At 37.6% G+C, this 22110-nt stretch overlaps 1 protein-coding gene and 1 long non-coding RNA gene across 3 annotated transcripts in view; one reads left to right on the plus strand and one right to left on the minus strand.

Moving 5' to 3' along the window:
- Positions 1 to 22110, plus strand: part of gbe1b (glucan (1,4-alpha-), branching enzyme 1b) — a 148687-nt gene that overhangs the window by 35343 nt on the left and 91234 nt on the right. For both annotated transcript variants that reach the window (XM_051863507.1, XM_051863506.1), the window contains exons 5-7: positions 1865 to 2000; positions 7407 to 7497; positions 12942 to 13151. In XM_051863507.1, coding sequence (XP_051719467.1) covers positions 1865 to 2000; positions 7407 to 7497; positions 12942 to 13151 — 437 coding nt within the window. The remainder of the gene's footprint in view (positions 1 to 1864; positions 2001 to 7406; positions 7498 to 12941; positions 13152 to 22110) is intronic.
- LOC127496005 (uncharacterized) overlaps positions 1 to 22110 on the minus strand; it is an 84476-nt gene that overhangs the window by 19880 nt on the left and 42486 nt on the right. The gene's annotated exons all lie outside the window — the stretch shown is intronic.

Below are 22110 nucleotides of genomic sequence, written 5' to 3' on the forward strand. Positions count from 1 at the left end.
GATTTTCCTGGCAAAAAACAAGTATTTTACATAAAAATCAGTCTACAGACTTTCAAAGACACCATAGGAAATCGGGAAGGTCTCGTTTTTTAAGTTTCATTACAAGTTGTTCACACATTGGCAATAAAAATGTGATTAATACATGAAAATTCTTACAAATAGCCCCTTTAAGGATTATGTATGTATATGTAATGCATTTTTAATTTCGATGAGCCAGTAATTAAGAATAGTATGAAACCTTGTTTCCGCCACAAAATAAAAATATGAAAAAGGTAATTGTGACTTTTGTCTCTCAACTCTGATTTTTTTCTCGCCCTTGTGAGTTTATATCTCAATTCATATCACAATTCAGTTTTTCCCCCAAATAATTAGACACCTGACCTGACTGTATACAAATGCAGAATTTTGAGGGAAAAAAAGTAAATTGTGAGATGTATACTCATAATTTATTGTGAGATTTATAACTCACTTATGAGATATAAATTTGCAATTTTGTGAAAAAAAAGTCTGAATTGTGAGAAATTTAGAATTGTTTTTTTTTATAAAAAGGCAATTGTGTGTGTACTGCATATTTCCTACACTCTAAAAAATTAACCCAAGTTGAGGTCAAATATGGACAAAACCCGACCGCTGGGTTAAAAATGTAATTAAAAAATTTAACACAATTAGGGCTGGGCGATAAAATGATAACGATATGTATCGCAATAGACACATGATCGATATCAATAAAAAATGTGTTCGATAAAACGTTCGATATTTTTTTTATTCTTCGTCGGAAGAAAACAGAGGTTGCGAAGCAAGTTTGGTTGCATTAACAAAGGCACTCGCTCTCTGGTAACCTAGCAACGTAGGGAGTGACACGCTAACAGCCAATCATGTAACAGTATCATGTTTGGTTGCGCCATATCGTTGTCTCGTGCTGGTCTGCTGGATTCCTCTTCAGTAACCGGCGACTGATAAGCAGAAAATGAGTGCCACAGCGAGCGAGGAAATTGTAAATAAAAGAGGAAAAGTCAGCTCGCCAGTATGGCAGTTTTTTGGATATTATAAGTCTGACCGTAGTCAGACCAATGTCGTCTGCAAATTATGCAAGACCGTCGTCCCCGCCAAGACTGGTAATACCACGAACTTGATGTACCACTTTAGCCGCGCTTACCCTTTGGAGCACAGTCGTATTCAACCAACAACATCTGTAGCTGCAACACCGCACAACATTTTAATTATTTGAGTTTTCCATGGTTGTTGACATTTCTGTCTTAATAACTGAGGGGATTATGATCAGAGGAAGGTTAAGTTTAAAATAAAAATGTTTAAATGTAATATATTTTTCTCCTGGTCCTTATTTTAAATGGGTCATAAAAAATATCAATAATTATCGATATCGACCGATATGAAACACTGATATCGTGATACAGTTTTCAGCCATATCGCCCAGCCCTAAACCCAGTAGTTGGGTTTGTCCATTTTTGACCCAAATTTGGGTTGAAACAACCCAGCATTTTTTAGAGAGTATTAAAGTTTCCAAGCGAAGCAAACTGTCAAAAAGTAGTGTGATGAAGAAAATGGATTTATAAATGCATCATGAGCCATTTCATTGCTTTCTACTTACTGCAATTTTGCTTTAATGTCAAGTCAAGACTGTGAACATCAACCCCCCGACTATGAATTATATATGCTTGTTAATGTCCTCCAGTCATAAGTCATGATACGACGGGATTCCCCAAATTAGCTACTGTCAGCTCTGTTCAGCGGCTCCATCTTATCCATCTAATCTAGTTGTATTGGCATGTACTTGTTTCATACTGTGATGTTAATTTGGATGAAGAATTGTTCCAGAGATAATTCCCTGCTGTTTCTGTGCCAGCACAAGCATCCTCGTCCACAGAAGCCCAGGAGCTTGCGGATATACGAGTCCCACGTTGGCATTGCTTCTCCTGAGGGCAAAGTGGCATCCTACAGCAACTTCACACACAACGTGCTGCCCAGGATCAAAGATCTTGGTAAGAGACTGCTTCGTTGACACAAAACTGTTGAGATAATGAGAGTTTGTACTGAATTGACTTGAGTTCAAAGTGAATTAATCTACTGTTATTTTCAAACAGATTTTATGTCTGTTGTTTTATTTGTTTTAGTTTTTTGTGTGTGTGTGTGTTGTGATGTTTAGTTTTTGTTTTTTGTTTTGTTTGCATTGGTTTTATGCTAGTTGTATTTTTTGCTTTTGTTATTTTATTTTATTGTTTTATTTTATTTTGTTTTGGGTTCTGTTTTTTTGTTTTGGGTTTTTTTTTTTTTTTCGTTTTGTTTTACGTTTCGTTTTGTTGCCTTACATTAATTAGTGTATTTGACAGTAATATTTCTTTTACAATTGCTTTAAACATAACATTTGAAACTAATTATTTTATCCGTACGTGTCACTTGACCGTTTTTATTCATTCAACATTTATAATGTTCTCTGTGTCCTTTTGAAACAAAATGTTACACATTTTCAACTTTCAATTTAGAATTTGGCACACGCTTTAATACCCTTCTTCCCTCAAATCATTGTTTTAGCTAAACTCTTAAAATGAAAAGAAGACATTTGACAATTCAGACGGGGAAGATAATTACCACAATGTTATGCTCTTAAAAGAGACACTTTCATTTTTCACTGCTAACATAAAGCACAATGGACTTTGTCAGTAGCAGGTTTGTAAAGAACTTTATACTTTGGTGCATTACAAAGAAGTACTGAAGTACCATGGTACACTATTACCATGTTTTTTTTTTTTTTTGGAAATGTACCAAGACCATGGTTTTCTTAGAGTACTATTAAGGTATCGTGCTAAATGTATATTGTGGTCATTTTGTGCAATAAGTATATATCAAAGTACCATGGAATTACCATCCAGTACTTAACTGCACCATGGTACCATTAGAGTACTTTTTTGTAAGGATACAAAGATTATTTTTAGCCCAGAGAGGGGTTATGTTCTACCTGCCAACATTCCTCCTTCATCACAAAGTATCCGAGCTGCAGTGGTGCTTAACCCAACGGACCTGCCGCATTGATGATGAGCCACTGGCCCTGGTGCCAATGTTCTGGGGAGGCTGTTCTCTCAACCAAGCCCCTTTCTGTAGGTCAACACCCTGTTTACAGGCTTTAGTCGCCATGTGGAGTGTTCATTAGTGCTGTCGTGGATGAGGGTTGGAGAGAGGTGTGTTTGAGTGCGGCGATGTGTTTTGGAGATGCAGGGGGTATTTTCAAGTATCCACCAGACACAGAAGATGAGGTTTAGAAGCCTGTGGTTTAACGATTGGGGTCAGATAACAGTTACAAAGATAGTTTTCCCAAAATGAAAAGCTCTGTGGAAAATGTTCTGGTCACACTTTTCTGTAAAAATGAAAGTGGAAAATGGAGACTCTCACTGTTGGCATGTTTGGTTCGATTAAAATGAACCCTGATGCAATTGCTCTGTTAGTGCGGTTCATTTGATTAGGTGTGAACGCTGCTATCCGAACCCTGGTGCACACCAAACAAGCGGACCGAGACTGCCGAAAAGATGGGTCTCAGTCCGCTTCCAAATGAAAACTGGTGCAGTTCGAATGAAATATATGAATGCAGCATGAACCAAAGACATGTAAACAGGATGTGATGTCAGCACACAGCATTGTTTTGGATGTTCAGGAAGTTCTGTCATGAAATATACGCCATAAAATCATGACCAATCAGGTTGTGAACGTATCCCTATGACTTTAGGTTCGGTGTTTTTAGGTTTTGTGTTAAAAATGACAATGTGAACGCTAAGCGGACCAGGACTAAATGTTTTTTTTGTTGTTTTTATTTTCGTCCAAGTGAACTCAAATATAAGTGTGAACACACCCTTAAAGTCGGCATGAAACGGAAGTTGTGATAGCCTTTTCTTCCCTATTGTGATACATATCAGAGTGAAACGACTTCTTGAACAAGAAAAAAGAATAGGGCGGACTTGATTTTGTCCATCAAGGATTGATTGGATGGTTGTGGTTTGCTATTGGTCGATCACATGTGAGTGACAGGTTGTCCTGCCCTCACGTCAGTAAACGTGTCATCATTGTAGAGAAGAGATGTCACTGCAAGAGGGAGGATAATGACACAAGAATTAAAAAAAAAATATGATGTACATGGATGAATTATTAAAGGGTTAATGTCATTAATTACTCACCCTCATGTTGTTCCACACCCATAAGACCTTCGTTCATCTTCAGAACACAAATTAAGATATTTTTAATAAAATCCGATGGCTCAGTGAGGCCTGCATTGCCAGCAAGTTAATTAACACTTTCAGATGCCCAGAAAGCTACTAAAGACATATTTAAAACAGTTCATGTGACTACAGTGGTTCAACCTTAATGTTATGAAGTGACGAGAATACTTTTTGTGCACCAAAAAAACTAAATAACGACTTTATTCAACAATATCTAGTGATGGGCGATTTCAAAACACTGCTTCATGAAGCTTCGAAGCTTTACGAATCTTTTGTTTCGAATCAGTGGTTCGGAACGTGTATCAAACTGCCAAAGTCACGCCCCCCAGTGGTGAACCTTTGAAATTTTGAAACACTTATGACGTAACGAAGCCTCGTTAACTGAAATCATGTGACTTTGGCAGTTTGATACACACTCCAAGATCACTATTGGCTATTTTGAAAAAAGGGAGGAACGTCTAGATATATCCCGCCCTGTCTTTCTGTTTCATTTGAAATTACGTCAACACAGTGAATAAAGCTGCGCGTTCCAAGGCACTTTTCTTAGTCATTTTCTTTTACTGTTTTGAAATAGATTTTTGGTTTGAATTTAATTGCGTGGAATTGAGTTGGTGATGGCCTCGTTAAATCAAAATTTCAACTTTAGAATATAACTTTCAGAACTAGAAAATCATAGAAACATGGGATGGACTATTTTGGACAGTGTAGACAGATCTTGTTTGAAGGGCCACAGAGGCCCCTGAGGGCCCCATGTAGGCGCAATGATTTCATAGAAATATCTTGTTGTTGTGGGTTCTTTTGGCATCTTGGAGACATGGAAATCATTGAAAACTTTCAGGCCAACTCCAGCATGGTGCCTGGCTGTACCACTCTTGTTTTTCTCAGAAAATATAAAAAATCTTTTTTTTTTTATGTGCTCGTAGGCAAAACAGAAGTATTTGTGCAAGCATGTTTACACTGAAAATGACCGTCTTCCCACGAAAAGTCCTACGATGACATGCGCAATAACAAATATTATGATAGAATAATTCATGCATATGTCCATGCACTAAACCAGTATGTTTGTCGTACTGTGTCTGTCGTTCCCTGGAGTTCTCATTTTTTGTGGTAACCGGTTTGCATTTCCCTAGACAACTGTGGTTCTGGAATCCAGAAAGCTTTGAAAAGCGCTCTGTGTGCGCGAGTGTTGGTGCTCGTACACTCACGCATCGTCGGTGAGACGAGCCCCTGGCGCTGTCACACCTCATCAAAAATCCAAACTTTCTCTGAAGCAGGGCGTTGAAGATAGCTAGATAAATAAATAAACCAATCTGCTCAGAAAAACAATGTGAGACAAGCCTGGATTTCCCTCTTGAGTCCTTCCCGTACAGTTTCAAAGCCGTGTCAATGCAGCTACAGCTTGCGTGGGGGAACGAAATGTTGGTTTTGTGGCTGATCCGGGCTGATAAGACTTGCATGTGACCCGATGAGTCATTCTGACGGTTCGTCCCGGTGGCCCTTTGTGTTCACATAAAAGACCTGAATTCTGTAGTGGACGCTTACTGGTCAGAGCTGCAGGGTGGGAAGAGGAAGGTGTTTTGTTTCGGTTTGAAGGTTGCCACTGTACCTCAGTGTTTGTTGTAGTTGCTTGAGACTGACCTGAGTAGTGTTGTCATGTCAGGGTTTTATGCGGCCTTGACAAGTTATTATTTTTATTTGACTGTTTTATAATATCCACTCGTTAACAAAAGCAGATGTTTAGAAATGATGTGAAGCCATCGTACTCTGCGTGGGCATTTCGAACACACTGCCATGGGGACTACACAAGTTCAGTAACAGCACAATTTGTACTTTTTTCGCTCCCACGGGTTTATTTTGCATGAAAACTGTAGCTAAAAGTCATAATTAAAAGTTTGCTGTAGCTAAAAGTCAGTTTTTAACATACATGTAGCATTTTAAAAGATTTGAAGCTTCCTTAAAAGAAGACTGGCACCTACTCACCCTCATGCCATTAAATATCCACACTTTCTTTCTTCTGTTGAATAAAATATTAGATATTATATTATTGTATTATATTATTGTGATTTAAAAGACTGTGATTTAATTAAATGTTAAAAAAAAAGCCATTAATAAATTGGGTTTTTTTTTTCATTTTACAGTAAAATATTACAATGATATTATTTTTTATTTTGTTAATACTTGTTTTATTTCTTTGATATTTTTATTCAGTAATTTATTTTATTATATTTATATTATTATTTTTTTATATTGTTTTTTAATATTATTGTTGTTGTTAAATTTGTGCAAACAAAACAAGCAGAGCAATGATATTATTTCTTATTTTGTTAATATTTATATTTTGTTTAATATTTTTATTCAGTAATTTATTTTATTATTTTTATATTATTATTTTATTTTTATATTAATTTTTAATATTGTTGTTATTGTTGTCATATTGATATATAATAACAAAACATTTACAGCCCTAAATTAAGTTAATTTTTTGCAAACAAAACTAGCAGAGCAATGATATTATTTCTTATTTTGTTAATATTTATATTTTATGTTTAATATTTTTATTCAGTAATTTATTTTATTATTTTAATATTATTATTTTATTGTTTTTATATTATTTTTTAATGTTGTTGTTGTTGTTGTTGTTGTTGTTGTCATATCGATATATAATCACAAAACATTTTTAAAGGAATATATTTTTTGCAAACAAAAGAAGCAGAGCAAACATGGAGCTTTAAAACATTTATTTTAAATTGCAATCACAATGTTTATCAGGTTTTTATTAGCTTTTTAATGTCATTTTATAGCCCTTGGGGTGTTTTATGATATTTCTTAGTGAGTTAAGCTCCAAAAAATGACAAAAAACACCAAAAAGCACCATAAAAAGTTTTCCAGATCACTCATACATTATATCACATATCTTCTGAAACCATCTGATAGCTTTGTGTAATGAAAAGGCTGAAATTTCACTGTGCCTTGGAGTCACTGGAGTTGAGAATTGGACTAGCCAGTTCTTTCAAAAGAACTGTCTCATAAGACACTGATTCGATCCCTGAGTTCAGCTCACTTCAGAATATCTAATTTTCCACTAAAGAAAGAAAGTCATATTTTTTGGAACAGCATGGAGATGAGTAAATGATGACAAAGATCTGCTAATAATCACTGCTCTCTTTATTGCCATGCACACAGGTTATAACTGTATTCAGCTGATGGCGATCATGGAACATGCCTACTATGCTAGCTTCGGTTACCAGGTCACGAGTTTCTTCGCAGCATCAAGGTAAATACATCTGTAAATACATTATAAACCTTGTTTTCTTTGTTTTCTGACAGTCATAAGCTCTGTTCCAAACCTAGTGAGCTGTCTTGCTGTCTACTGTCTAAGGGGTCGTTCACACAGAACGTGTTCCATTCCACTGCACTGCATTTCCATTGTTTTGCTATGTAAGCATGCACTAGATAGACATGGTTGACCGTTGCATTCGTGTCCAGCATATTTCACTCCTCAATGAGTGCAGCATTCTAAAAACTCTAATTCCACCTCCTTGCCTCTCACATTTTTAAACGCAAGTAACCTTAGTAACCTACTCCTCTGCATTTGGCTTTTTTTTTTTTTTTTTTCATTTTAAACATGCGCTAGATGGACGTGTTTTACCTTGTTTTGTTTTTTTATTACAGTGTTCTGTGAGAAAACGTCTCTCTATACTTTTTTTTTCATTCCACTGAACTGCTTTTCTGTTGTTTTTGTATTTAAACCAGCTCTAGATGGACATGTTTGACTTTTGCGCTCATGTTGTGTTTTTTGCAACAACTCAAGCATGACATAGCGTTCTAAAAGGCGGCATTCAAGTTAAAAGTTGTTCAGCTTTAAAAAAAAAACGTGTCTCTATAACTTTTTCTGTAACGTGTCTCTATAACGCTTTTTTTCCTATGTAAACATGTTTTAGACCAGTGGTTCCCAATCTTTTTTCCAGGAGACCTATTTTAACATTCAAAATCCTTAAGTATTTCATAAATGCAAACTAAGCATTCGAAGCCACACTCTGGTGACCCCTGCTGGCCAGAACGTTGTAAATGCAGCAAAAACTCAGCTCAAAAATGCATAAAAACACCATTTACAAACCAATTGCAAATGTTTTATTGAAGGTGTAATCTATTAAATACGAAGTGTCTTTATAATATGTGATATTTTATTAAATTGTTGGGCTTGTTTTGTTTGTTTTATGGAGAGCTTGGTTAATCAGACCAATAAGAGACTTTTAACTTCAACTCTTCCTTTTTATTATACAAATGTGTCATTAAATGTCAAAAAAATTATAAAATTGATCTGAGATCAGGTAAAAATCATATACTAACAATGGTTCATGGGTTCACAGAGATCGCCACTAGCAGCGATCCATTTAAATTTCGAGAGGAAAAAAAAAAGATTTTTTCGAAACAGTTATGACATAATTAAACCTCTATTACTGAAATCATGTGACTTTAGCAGTTCGATGCTCACTCCGAATCACTGATTTGAAACAAATGTTTTGCAAAGGTTTCGAAGCTTAGCAAAGTGTTTTTCGAAAGTGCCCATCACTACACATGTTTTTTTGCAGTGTTCAAGTTAACATTATTTCAGCTTTTAAAAAACATCTCTCTATACCCATATATCTGTTTTTTTTTCCCCATTGCACTGTCCTGTGCCCTGCATTCTGTGTAAATCAACCCAAAAACAACATACTAACTATCTGGTAACTTAAAGGTGCAGTAAGCGACTTCTGAGAAACAGTGTTGATATTTAAAATCAACCCAAACAAACACACCCCTCCCTTTATTGCTCCGCCCCCAAAATGAACAAAATGCTCAATGCTAGAGTGGATGTCTCTTTATCATGTCTGAAGCAAAGCAAAATAATGCTTTGCAAAAAATAAAGAGATGACGATGAACAAACAAGAACAAAAAAATGAACATACAGTACACAAGAGTATATACAAGAAAGAGTTAGTTGTTAGTTGCCAGCAGCTCCAGACAAACAATGACACTCAAAACTGTCCTGTTACTATAGCTAACATTACAACAACAGCATATCTTGATTCTGTGAAACAACAAAACCAATGTTACTCACATATGCAGTAGAAACAACGCAACCTCAGCGTCCATTTTCAGGCCTTCCTGCTTCGGTCTCTCCAGCGCTGGAAAGCTTTTCTGATATTAACACAGGTCCTAAAGCTCTTGCCTGATCATAACTCTTCTTTTTCCAGTGATATTCCTCTGACCTTTTCTCTTTTGTAATGTCTCTCAGCCATCTCTCTTTCTACAGTCTTCAAATCTCCCTCTTGCTCACTCTCTCTTCTCCCCCATTGTGAGTGAACACGCCCCCTACTGCTGATTGGCTACAAGGGTGTTGTTGCACTCGGTCCGATCCACTTTCAATAGCGTCTCTAAGTTATTGCTTACTGCCCCTTTAAGTGACTAATCCAGAACAATCTACATAGGCTGGAACTCTGTGAGCCAAAGATACAAAAAAAAAAAAAAAAAAAATGCACTGAAAATTAACTCTAGGGCACACTTGTTGACATTGTCATTTTTATTTTCACAATGTTTAAAATGAGGTAAGTGCAACACTCACTATAGGCACGCACACCCCTTGAAGACTCTGTCCCACAACTGTGGCCCCAAATCACAGAGAGGCGCCGCTGACGGGGCTGATAATCTCCCTGTAAACACATTTGCAGTTAATCCTGTGGAGAGGTAGAGACCTCAGATAAAGGAAGACAGGCAGGAATTCTTTATTTATGTGCTTTATTCCGTCGGTCACCCTTACCAGCTAGCGCTGGAGACAGCCTATAGTGCGAGTATAATGTATACAGAGTAATTTCACCCATGATTGATCTCCCTGAGCCGTTTAAAAAGTGCAAGGTCTGGATGCTGGGAAGGGGCGGAGGCCGAGGGGAGGGGTATTGTTGTGTCACGTTTGCTGGGGGAAAGTGATATGATGATAGCTGGAGGACAGATGAGGCTTCATGGAGCAATTACACGAAGGAGATACGTGAGGAAGCGCTGATGGAAACACGCCACTCTCGCCCTTTGTTCCGCAAGGAGCAATATGTCACCCCGAATGGAGGCTTTGACCTCTGCTCAAAGTCCATGACGGTGTAAACGATCTGAGATTGATTTTTATTTACTGCCATATTTGTTTGTTTTTACACAGCAATTGGGTGGCACGGTTGATGTATTCACATTGCTGCCAGTGCTAAACACAGCTGTTGTTTAGGGTGATGTCTTTCTGAGATAAGCACACGCACACGTGTAATGTGGATACCTTCTGGGATGGTATCCAGGAGGTTGTAAGTTTGAATCTTAAAAGGAGCGATCCATGAAGTATCACCACTGCGCCACTTAAGGGGGACTATAATTGCTGTTTGTTTGAGCGGCTGAACATGTCAACTTCTGGCTTTGCCAATGGATCCATTATACAGTTGCATGAAAAAGTATGGGAACCACTTGTAGAATCTGTGAAAATGTGAATAATTTGTACAAAATGCATGTTATTTTTTTATTTAGTATTGTCCTGAGTAAGATATTTTACATAAAAGATGTTTACATATAATCCACAAGACAAAAAAAATAGCTGAATTTATTAAAATAACCCCATTCAAATGTTTGGAACCATTGGTTCTGAATACTGTGTGTTTTTTTGTTTTGTTTTGTGATGGTTGTTCATGAGTCCCTTGTTTGTTCTGAGCAGTTAAACTGAGCTCTGTTCTTCAGAAAAATCCTCCAGGTCCTGCAGATTCTTCAGTTTTCAAGGACTTTTTTGCATATTTGAACCCTTTCCAGCAGTGACTGAATGATTTTGAGATACATCTTTTCACACGGAGGACAATTGAGGGACTCAAACACAACTATTAAAAAAAGGTTCAAACGTTCACTGATGCTCCAGAAGGAAACATGATGCGTTAATAGATGGGGGGTGAAAACTTTTGAATTTGAAGATCTATGTAAATTGTACTTAATTTGTCTTCTGGGAAACATGCAAGTATCTTCTGTTGCTTCCGAAGGGCAGTACTAAATGAAAAAATGAAATGATATTTCAACAAAATAAGAAAATTTGGACATCTTCATCCTGTTCAAAAGTTTTCAACCCCCGGCTCTTAATGCATCGTGTTTCCTTCTGGAGCACCTTTTTTAATAGTTGTGTCTGAGTCCCTCAATTGTCCTCAGTGTGAACTTTCCCAACACTGTTTACAAGTATATGTGACCCGTGCTGGCAAAATGAGTCGGAATGCGCATGGGCTAATTTTGAGCAACAGGTGAAAATTGTGAAAATTTTGGTCAAAAATGAGTTCATTAAGTCCCCGTCTAGCGATCCCAATGCTCCAAATAGTAATTAAACATCTAAAAATATCTTTATTTTGACATTTTCTGAGAGGAGTACCTTTTTATTTTGACAATGAAAAATGCAGTTTTTCTCTTTCTCTGTTTGGTATCGTTTTAAAGCGCAGCAACTTTGTAAATATTCATAGCGAATTCTCGATGGTGTGAGTCTGAACCAATGAAATGTGATTTTCAAACTCATGCTGATATAAACAAAATGTTCTTACTCGCGCTGACTGACAGATCCGAAGCGCGCGCACAAAGACGCCTCAGATAGTGCGCGATCCCAATTTACATATTTACACAGAATTACAGTATTTCAAAAAATGATCTGTTATGTCTTAAGTGAACGTTTGGTTACTGTTGGGAAAAACATCTGATGTGTAGCATATATTAGATCTGTGTGATACAGTAGGTCGTAATATAGGCTGTGTTTCATTAATGTTAATCAAACAATTGTGAAATCATAGGGGAAAAAAAGTTGAATATAAATATTTTTCCTATAGATATGGTTTTTGACTTGGTTTGTGCCAAATTTGGTGGTATTACCAGGGATTTTAAGGTATGGTTTCTAGGTGATTTTGTTTTGGAACCCTCAGAAAACTTTAACTCGATTTTCTTTTTTTCTTAAAATTGCCTTTGCTGACTCTATCGACTACAGACAGGTGTGTAGACAGGTAATAGAGAATGTGAGAATAACAATAACTAATTTTTTGAAAATTTGTTCATTGTGACTCATTTTGCCAGCAAGTGTCACATATTTGAAAAACTACAATAGTTTAGTTTACAAATTTTATACCACTGAACAATCATATAGGCGTTGTGATGGGAATGAGGGAAGATGGGAATGGGCTTGGAAAAGGATCACAAGCCGGGACTCAATCTCGAGTTGGCCAAAGTACTGTTATGCTATATGTCGGAGTGCTGCCCACAACGCAATGGCTCTGACCATAGAGGCCTCTTTTATTATGAATTCATGAATCTAATATATGGCTTCTCTAGGTGATTGTGTAGCTTACATTGTAAGTGACATGAACAAAACGGACAAATTGTTAATCACATTTTTATGACAATTAATTGTCAGCCATCATTACTCCAACTAAACTCCAACAATGTTTCACAATCACATTTTTTCGAGCACATCTTGAAGCAAGCAGATGTTCTGTATTCTGCAAGCCTACAAGTGCATCTTGTGTTTTGCGATACACTCAGAAAGATATCTCTCTACTTTTCAAAAGAATTGGTCTTAACAGTCAAACTGTACTGCTGGATTCAAACTCATCCCAAGAATAAGATCACGCAGCTTGACAGACAACCCCTGCCCAGACTGCTCTGATATCTGCCTTCATCTGTTCTTCTCTCCAGTCGTTACGGCACCCCAGAGGAACTCAAGGAGCTGATTGACGTGGCTCACTCTCTGGGTATCGTTGTCCTGCTTGATGTGGTGCACAGCCATGCATCCAAGAACACAGAGGACGGGCTGAACCGCTTTGACGGCTCTGACTCCTGTTTCTTCCACAGTGGGCCCCGTGGAGTACACAGCCTCTGGGACAGCAGACTCTTCAACTACTCTAGGTGAGACTGAAGTTTGTTTTTCACATTTCAAACACCCAACACTTCACGCTTCACATGAGTTACACAGCTCTCTCATCATACAACACCTTTTGTTACACGGCGTTGTGTAACATAACACAAGCTCTGTTCTAAAATCTAGGCTCTGTTCCAAAACCTAGTGAGTTGCTTACAGCAGCAGCACAGGCACGCTTACGACTGGAAGGCTGTTACAATAATTATGTTGCGTTCTAAGGTACCTTGTTTTTGCCAGGTTGTTCTCCAGGGCTGAAGATGCCCCTGAACTACTGTATGGTTAAAATTCAGCATTTAACTAATGCTGCATTCACACCATGTCACAATTATTGTAATTACGAGATGACAACATGTGACGTTTTACTCGGAACTCTCAAATTGGTCATTTCTATGGCAACACTATCAATGCCAAAATGAATTTGCAGTGGTCAGTTGGAGCTCTCAGAAAATTCCGAGTTTACATGTTCTACGAGGGCGTGAAAGCTTTTTACGAGTCAGAATCTTGTAATTACGGTAATTACGACATGCCGTAAATGAACCTTAAAGTGATAGTTCACCCAAAAATGAAAATTTTGTCATTTACTCACCCTCATGTTTTTCCAAACCTGTATGAATTTCTTTCTTCTGCTGAACACAAAAGAAGATATTTGGAAGAATGTCAGTAACCAAACAGATCTCACCCCCCATTTACTACTGCGAGACTGCGAGATCTGTTTGGGTGAGTAAATGATGACAGAATTTTCATTTTTGGGTGAACTACCCCTTTAATACTTTGCAAGTAATGTAAATGCATTTATTTTGACAAGCTAATACAATTTGTACAAGCTAATTAATTAAATAAATGCATACATTTTTATTTTCTGTGCAATCCCTAAATGGATGGCGACTAGTGAAAAAATAGGTGGTGGACAATGCGGGAGATATTCGTTATGAATATTTGAACAATTCATTCAAAAATTGATAGTATTAATACACAGTTCAGTTTTTTTTTTTAAGTATTTGTTTGCTGTGTATTTTCATGTTTATTAGAATAGCGCACAATTAGCTTAGCAACATGCTAACACTAGCTATAGAATTTGGCAGTTTAGTTATTCTAAAGGCTGTCAGCCGATTCAAATTTTTTGTTACATTTAAATTAATATATAAATATTTTATAAGAATAACCAATAAATTAATAATTTGAGTCATTATTAATGTGTTAATCTTTGATTTTAAATTTTTAATTGTCTGCCTGCCTTAGTACTTCTTTAGTCGTTGCTCTGCATCTCAATGTTTTCTTTAGTATTTTATGCATTAAATGACACATTTTTACGATGTGTAAAGTAGTTAAATTTTTTAAAAATGTCTTGAGATCCCTGCATTTCATTCATTTTTTTTAAAGCACTGTTTTTTTTGTATGATAAAACATGGATATAAGCACAAAATTAAGACATTAAACTGACAGTTCTAGTTTTTGTTACCTTTTAAATTAAAGGGTTAGTTCACCCAAAAATGAAAATTATTCCATAATTTGCTCACCCTCAATCCATCCTAGGTGTGTTTCAGCCAAACACAATCAGAGTTATATTAAATAATATCCTGTCTCTTCCCAGCTTTGTAATAGCATTGAATAGTGTTCGAGTTTTTGAAGTTCCAAAAAGCACATACATCAATCATAAAAGGTAATCCATACGCCCTTCTGAAGCGAAGCAATGAGTTTTTGTAAGGAAAATATTCAATATTTAAAACTTTATGAACTATAATCACTGACTTTTGGCAACAACTGTGTGTTCACGAGAGAGTCAAGTTCTGGCGGAAGTGTGACCTTTGACCCGACGTATAGCGTAGCTCCTCTTCTCTTATACTGTATCGAAATCGTCCTACATATTTTCAAACTTCTCATTATAGGCTTCTAATTCATTTTGTTTTACTCTATCCTATGCGTTTCCGCGTTCGTCAGTTCTCACTTAAGTTTACGCCTACGTCCTGTCATACATCGAGTCAGAGGTCACTTTTCCGCCGGAACTCAACTCTCTCATGAACACACGTGTGTCCGTCGCCAGAAGCCAGTGATTATAGGTTATAAAGTTTTAAATATAGATATTTTTCTTACAAAAACCCATCACTTTGCTTCTGAAGTCATTTATTATCCCGCTGGAGTCTTATGGATTACTTTTATGATGGATGGATGCACTATTTGGAGCTTCAAAAACTCGGGCGCCATTGAATCCCATTACAAAGCTGGGAAGAGTCAGGATATTATTTAATATAACTCTGACTGTGTTCGTCTAAAAGAAGAAAGTCACCTAGGATGGCTTGAGGGAGAGTAAATTATAGAATATTTTTCATTTTTGGGTGAACTTTTCCTTTAATACATTTTCTTTGCTCTAATTTTGCTTAAATTAATACCATCCACTCAAGTTTACTGTTCTGGAACTATGTGGGTATGTGAGTGCGTGTGTGTGTTCTTGAGCTGTGCTCTCAGGTCATATCTCTGTAATTAATAATGTGGCATGGAATTATGCTTCCATAATTAGTTCACCTCATCAGCACTTTTGTTTGCCCATAATCAAGCATTAACATGTCCTTATCTCACGCAACGGAATATTCATGTAAAATTCTTAAAGCGTTTAAAGATGCTTTCTGTTTATGAATAATCATGGCAGTATTTGCCTATTTAGACTCATTCATCTCTGAAAACAAAGAGACAATGCAAAAGAGCTAAGAGGCTTAGAAACGTGGAACCCACAGTAGACCAAGTTAAAGGAATAGTTCTGTCATTATTTACTCACCCTTATGTCATTCCAAACTCGTTTGACTTTCTTCCATTGAACATAAAAGGAGATCTTTACGCTGCTTAAAATGGCTTGGAACGACACAGTGACTTTTCATTTATGGGTGAATTGTCCCTTTAAATACCAAGTTCATATCATTAAATTGTTGCAGTTACAGTAGATTCTATTTAAGGCAAGTAGCTGGAACTTATATTTGACCGGTCAGATTTTTCATCATTATAGCTAAAAATGCACTGTATTTCTGTAGCCATTAGGTTTTCATCATAACCATATGCCAGCTAATATGTTAATTTGCTTTCCTTTTTTTCCCTCCCCGAACCCATACTGAGCGAGTCTTTAAATTGGAACACCTACTGTACTCTATTTGCCTCTGGCAGTATTCCCACTGCACCGTCTTGAGCTGACAGCAATTACTTCAATGTTGTATATGAAACCTCTCTGCCAAAGCGCAGTGTGAATTCTCCATCAATATGTCCTTCCTCATTGTTCACCACCTTTGTCTCTGAAGTCTTGCATGTTAAATATGCTATCTAAAATTCAACTAATCACTTTCAAAATGCAATAATTGCCACACTGTTCTATTTCAAATAATGTGCTCAGAATGAAAATGTTGGTCATTTAAAAATTGATCAGAAATTCTTCTCACTGTATTCTTGTTTATGAAATAGTGTAAATGAGTGAAGCATTTTGAAGAAGAGCATGTCCTGAAGCAGGTTTTTGTTTTTATTAGCCAATAGCACAGCTGTTTAGATAGTTAGTTAATTAATTATAGCTTGAATGTAACTCTACACCCTTGCTTTTAGTATACGCAGACCATGAATATGCAAATTAGTCTCCGCCTCCACTCAGTCACAAGAGCTCAGAATACCTGATCCACTCGGTCAACTGTAGTAAATGCCACACAATGGCAAGTGGAAATGGTTTGATTCAGCCATATGTGTTTGCACCAGAAACTGATTCAGAAGATGAAGAGGAAGAGAGAATTATACAGGGTCGTCTACAAGTCGATGTATCAGAATGGTAATGCGTTTTATGTATCGCTCTCTACAACGGACACTGCAGTTTTAAAGGGTTAGTTCAACCAAAAATGAAAATTCTGTCATTAATTACTCACCCTCATGTCGTTCCACATCCGTAAGACCTTCGTTCATCTTTGGAACACAAAAATTAAGATATTTTTGATTAAAATCCGATGGCTCAGTGAGGCCTCCATTGACCGCAAGATAATTAACACTTTCAGATGCCCAGAAAGCTACTAAAGTTATATTTAAAACAGGTCATGTGACTACAGTGGTTCAACCTTAATGTTATGAAGCGACGAGAATACTTTTTGTGCGCCAAAAAAAAAACAAAATAACGACTTTATTCAACAATATCTAGTGATGGCCGATTTCAAAACACTGCTTCATGAAGCTTCGAAGTTTTACGAATCTTTTGTTTCGAATCGGTGGTGCGGAGCACGTATCAAACTGCCAAAGTCATGTGATTTCAGTAAACGAAGCTTCGTTATATCATAAGTGTTTCAAAATTTCAATGGTTCACCACTAGGGGGCGTGACTTTGGCAGTTTGATACACGCTCTGAACCACTGATTCGAAACAAAAGATTATGAACCGTTTTAAATATGTCTTTAGTAGCTTTCTGGGCATTTGAAAGTGTTAATTATCTTTCTATCAATGGAGGCCTCACTGAGCCATTGGATTTTATCAAAAATATCTTAATTTGTTTTCCGAAGATGAACGAAGGTCTTACGGGTGTGGAACGACATGAGGGTGAGTAATTAATGACAGAATTTTCATTTTTGGGTGAACTAACCCTTTAAGGAGAAAATACTCAGAAATGGTGTTGACTGATGAATTTGCACATGGTTTGTCTTAAAGCATATTAAAAACACCATATAGACATATAAACAACATGATTTTTGTTTTTTTGTTTTTTATTTTTGTGCACTCACACCATATATGTATTTCCACACGTATACAGAATCGACATTCAGATCACTTAAGCATGAATTTTTCACTTTTCCGTCGGAGCAAAAGATCTTATGAAGGTGAACTAGATCTCGAGAGATGCACCTGGCTGAGTAGAAAGTTCATTTTGGGTTTTTCTTCTGACAGGTTTCATTTAGAGAATCTGTTTTCTTTATGGTGGAAAAGAACTTAAGTGGTTTTTGTTCTCGAAAATAAACTTTACAAATCAGAGCAAACTGGAGGAGTGTTTCCAAAAAAAATTAATGTTGGTTTGCTGTCAAAACAGAGTTGACACTTAGGCTTTTTTTAAACAAATCTGATATAACACATCACAATTTTGACATCAAGCATATGTGTATAATGTGTGTGAATACTGTTTACAGTTGACAAAGTGTATAATGGGAAGACAAAGCCTCCATTTACAGAGCTGATTTTAAAAACTTGTCTTTTATGGCTGATGGTTAAAACATGTTTGCTTATTAATAACTGGAAAGTTTGTGTGAAACAACTGTAAGTTTCTGAAATTGTTTCAGTTTTGTGTTTTTATTTTGTCATATTTTGATGGAGGCTAAGCAAAGAGGCCTCATTTATTTTGACCATTGTCAAATACTGTAATTAAATCAGAATTTTATTATGAAGATATTTTTGCCAACATTCTGAGTAAAATAACATCAAAAAAGCAACAAATGCAAATCCACAAATTAAATAAATAAGGAATATCAAGCGTAGAGAAAAGTAATCCCTTCTGAATAGTATTAAAGACTTTTTGGCTCTTTAAAACTTGAATAAATAAACAAACAAACATTATAAGCAGACCAAACTATAATAAAGTATAAAAATGAATAAATTTATATGTAGCCTAGAAGTCTATATTTAATGCCCATAGCATTTGTATTGTCTTTTTATTGCAATCTGCTTTGATGATCAATCAGTAACAGCTCTGTGCAGTCATTTCCCTAGAAAGCAATAACATTATCCTTTTATTTTACTACTTGGAAACATGCAGATCCCTGATCAAGTACACATACATTTGAAACAAAGCTAACAAAGCCCATGTATGACAGTCTACATCTAACAGTGTGTGTTCTAATGTTAGCCTAACACGTCTCAGACATGCCCCGCGAGATATCCAATAATGAAAGACTTAGCATATCAAAATGAGAATCTCTAACCGCAAAACAACTCGTGTAAATGAACTGAAGAACAGCAATTGACGTAAATGGGTCTTAAATTTGTAGTAGCTCAGAGTGCCCTTGTGTGTCAAAGTATCAGAGACGTGTTTACAATCCTTTGCTCTGAACAGTTCAGGCTTCCATTCAAACACACAATGTATGCGGCTCCACGGATGCCGCCCAACGCTCTGTTCTCCAAATCATTACTGTCATCGCAGCGGTAAGCTCTACAAAAGCGTATGCCACTTTAGCCGCTAGCTGGCTCTGACCCTAATGGTCCTCACCGTAAACCCGAACCTTTTGATTGGTGCTCTCGCGGTGCGTGATAATTAAGTTTCTCTTCTTCTCCTTCCACGGCTGTAAGCTCATCTCATCACACATTAAGAGACAGACCGGCCGCCTCCGTGGAGTCTATCAATGCCTTTTTGAACCCACATTTAATAAGCGCATGCCAAAAGCTGCTGCCGCCAATACATTATCCAGTGTTAGTGTCAGACGGCGCAGAGATTCGGTAATAAGAGCCAAGCTGCAGTTTCATTACTTATTGAGCTTGTGCCGTTTTCAGAGGGACTCATTAAACGGGCAGCAGACATATGCCACAACCAGCAGCCATCTGAAGAGTCATTTGTAAAAGCCCGAAGGAACGCCCCGGTGTCATTGCCGGTTCATTTGTCTGTTTTTCTTGTTTGGATGCATCTCGGTGTCGGGCTCTCTATTAATTCCTGCTTATGAATCGCAGAAGGGAAGTTTTCTGGTGACTACCATGGCACAGCATTGTTTAATGAAGCAATTTTTATACAGGCGATCGGAAGGCATTGGCGAAGGTCGCAACAGATGTCGCCGTCGACATCGGTGGAAGTTACCTCTGGTGTTTTTTTTTTTTTTTTTTTTTTTTAAATGAGGGACTTTTTTAGTTGCATCAAGCATACATTGTTGTATTACTGTCTTGGTACTGAGAAGTTTCAAGACCAAATTGTTGGCTGGAAGAAAACAAGTCAGATGGTACTTGACTTGACCTTCAGACTCCATGTCCCAGTCAAAAAAAAAAAAAACTTGAAATGTGGGTTGGTGTGTCAGGTGGGGAATAGTCCTTCACATTTCACCCATCTAAGTGCACACACACCCAGCAGTGGGCAGCCATTTTTGCTGCAGCGCCCTGGGAGTGATTGGGGGTTAGATGCCTTGCTCAAGTGCACCTCAGTTGTGGGTAATTAGAGTAGAAGGGAGTGCTGTTCATTCACTCCCCCCCCACCTACATTTCCTGACAGTACTGAGACTCGAACCCGCGACCTCCAAGTTCTGACTCTCTAAACTTTAGGCTGCCCAAAGAAAATTATCCACATACACTAGCAAGCAAGCACCTGCTATCGGAGCCATAGCCTTACGGACAGCGCTCTGACATATAGCGCAAGCCGAGTTCAAGTCCCAGCTCAACTTCATGTCTCCTCAAAATTGCATCAATTATAGGCAAAAGTCCAACTTAAAAAAGCAAGCCCCTGTTGTAGAAACTTGTTGGTTGTTTAGGAAAAATCCCTTCATTGAGATTTGTATTTCTTGGTCTATCAGAACCATCTATTAAAATTCATGACGAATAATGTATTAAGATGTATCCCTGTTTGCCTTGTCTTCAACATGTAGAATCCCTCGTTTTGCAAAACTCATGAACACAAGGTGATTTTATGGAAACATCTGGTGCATAATCTGTTTAGCACTGTCCTTCACATTCAACCGCAAACTAAGTTGGTTACATCAGATCTTATGCTTGATTAATATTTCTCTCATTATGTGAAAGTGAAAGTGACATGACCAGTGGCCAAGTATGGTGTCCCATACTCGGAATTTGTGCTCTGCATTTCACCCATCCAAGTGCACACACACAGCACTGAGTATTGAACACACACCCAGAAGTGGGCAGCCATTTTTGCTATGGCGCCCAGAGAGTGATTGGGGGTTAGGTGCCTTGCTCAAGTGCACCTCAGTTGTGGGTAATTAGAGTGGAAGGGAGTGCTGTTCATTCACTTCCTCCACCCACATTTCCTGCCAGTCCCGAGACTCGAACCCGCGACCTTCAAGTCTGACTCTCAACTTTAGGCCACAACTGCCCATAGAAAATTATCCACATATACTAGCAAGCAAGCAGCCATAGCCTTACGGACAGCGCTCTGACATATAGCGCAAGCCGAGTTCAAGTCCCAGCTCAACTTCATGTCTCCTCTAAATTGTATCAATTATAGGCAAAAATCCAACTTAAAAAAGCAAGCCCTTGTTGGTTGTTTAGGCAAAATCACTTCATTGAGATTTGTATTTCTTGGTCTATCATAACCATCTATTCATGATGAATAATGTATTAAGATGTATCCCTGTTTGCCTTGTCTTCAATGTGTAGAATCCATCGTTTTGACATGCAAAACTCATGAACACAAGGTGATTTTATGGAAACATCTGGTGCATAATCTGTTTAGCACTGTTATGCGCCGTGTCTCTATGGCATCTACAGGGAAATGCGAACAGCCAGTGTTTGAGGTCTTAGCCCTTGTAGTAGAGATCTAACTAGCCCAGAGACATCCGCTGGGCCGCACTTCATGGCTTCCTGTGGCTCCTCTAATAGGCTGTTTCAAAGAGCAGCAAGGACACCTTGTGAAGGCGAGTAAATTAATCCTCTGTGCAGCCAAAACGCTCCTCTCCACCCGTCTCCTGAAGGGCAGGCGCACTTCCTTTCGGCCATCGCCACCGTCTGCCCTCTCTCTGCCGCTCGAGAGGTCTCAGATGTGTGACTTCAGAAGGCTCTTTCCACGCTTATCCATCTCTTCCTCCAGTCTCCTGCTGTATTGGCTCATTTGCATCCATTTTTCATCAGTCATCACCGGAATCCCTCTGCACATCAAACGAAGCCAGACCCGAGGCTAGCTGCTTTTGTGGTCTCACATTTCCATTGTGTGTTACGTTCACCAAGGCTTATTGCTCTTTTTAATCTGGACTAAGAGGAATGTGCAGGTTTAATGACTTTGTAGGGCACGCTTGGTATGCTGTGC

Source organism: Ctenopharyngodon idella, chromosome 15 (assembly GCF_019924925.1).
Source record: "Ctenopharyngodon idella isolate HZGC_01 chromosome 15, HZGC01, whole genome shotgun sequence".
Lineage (NCBI taxonomy): Eukaryota > Metazoa > Chordata > Actinopteri > Cypriniformes > Xenocyprididae > Ctenopharyngodon > Ctenopharyngodon idella.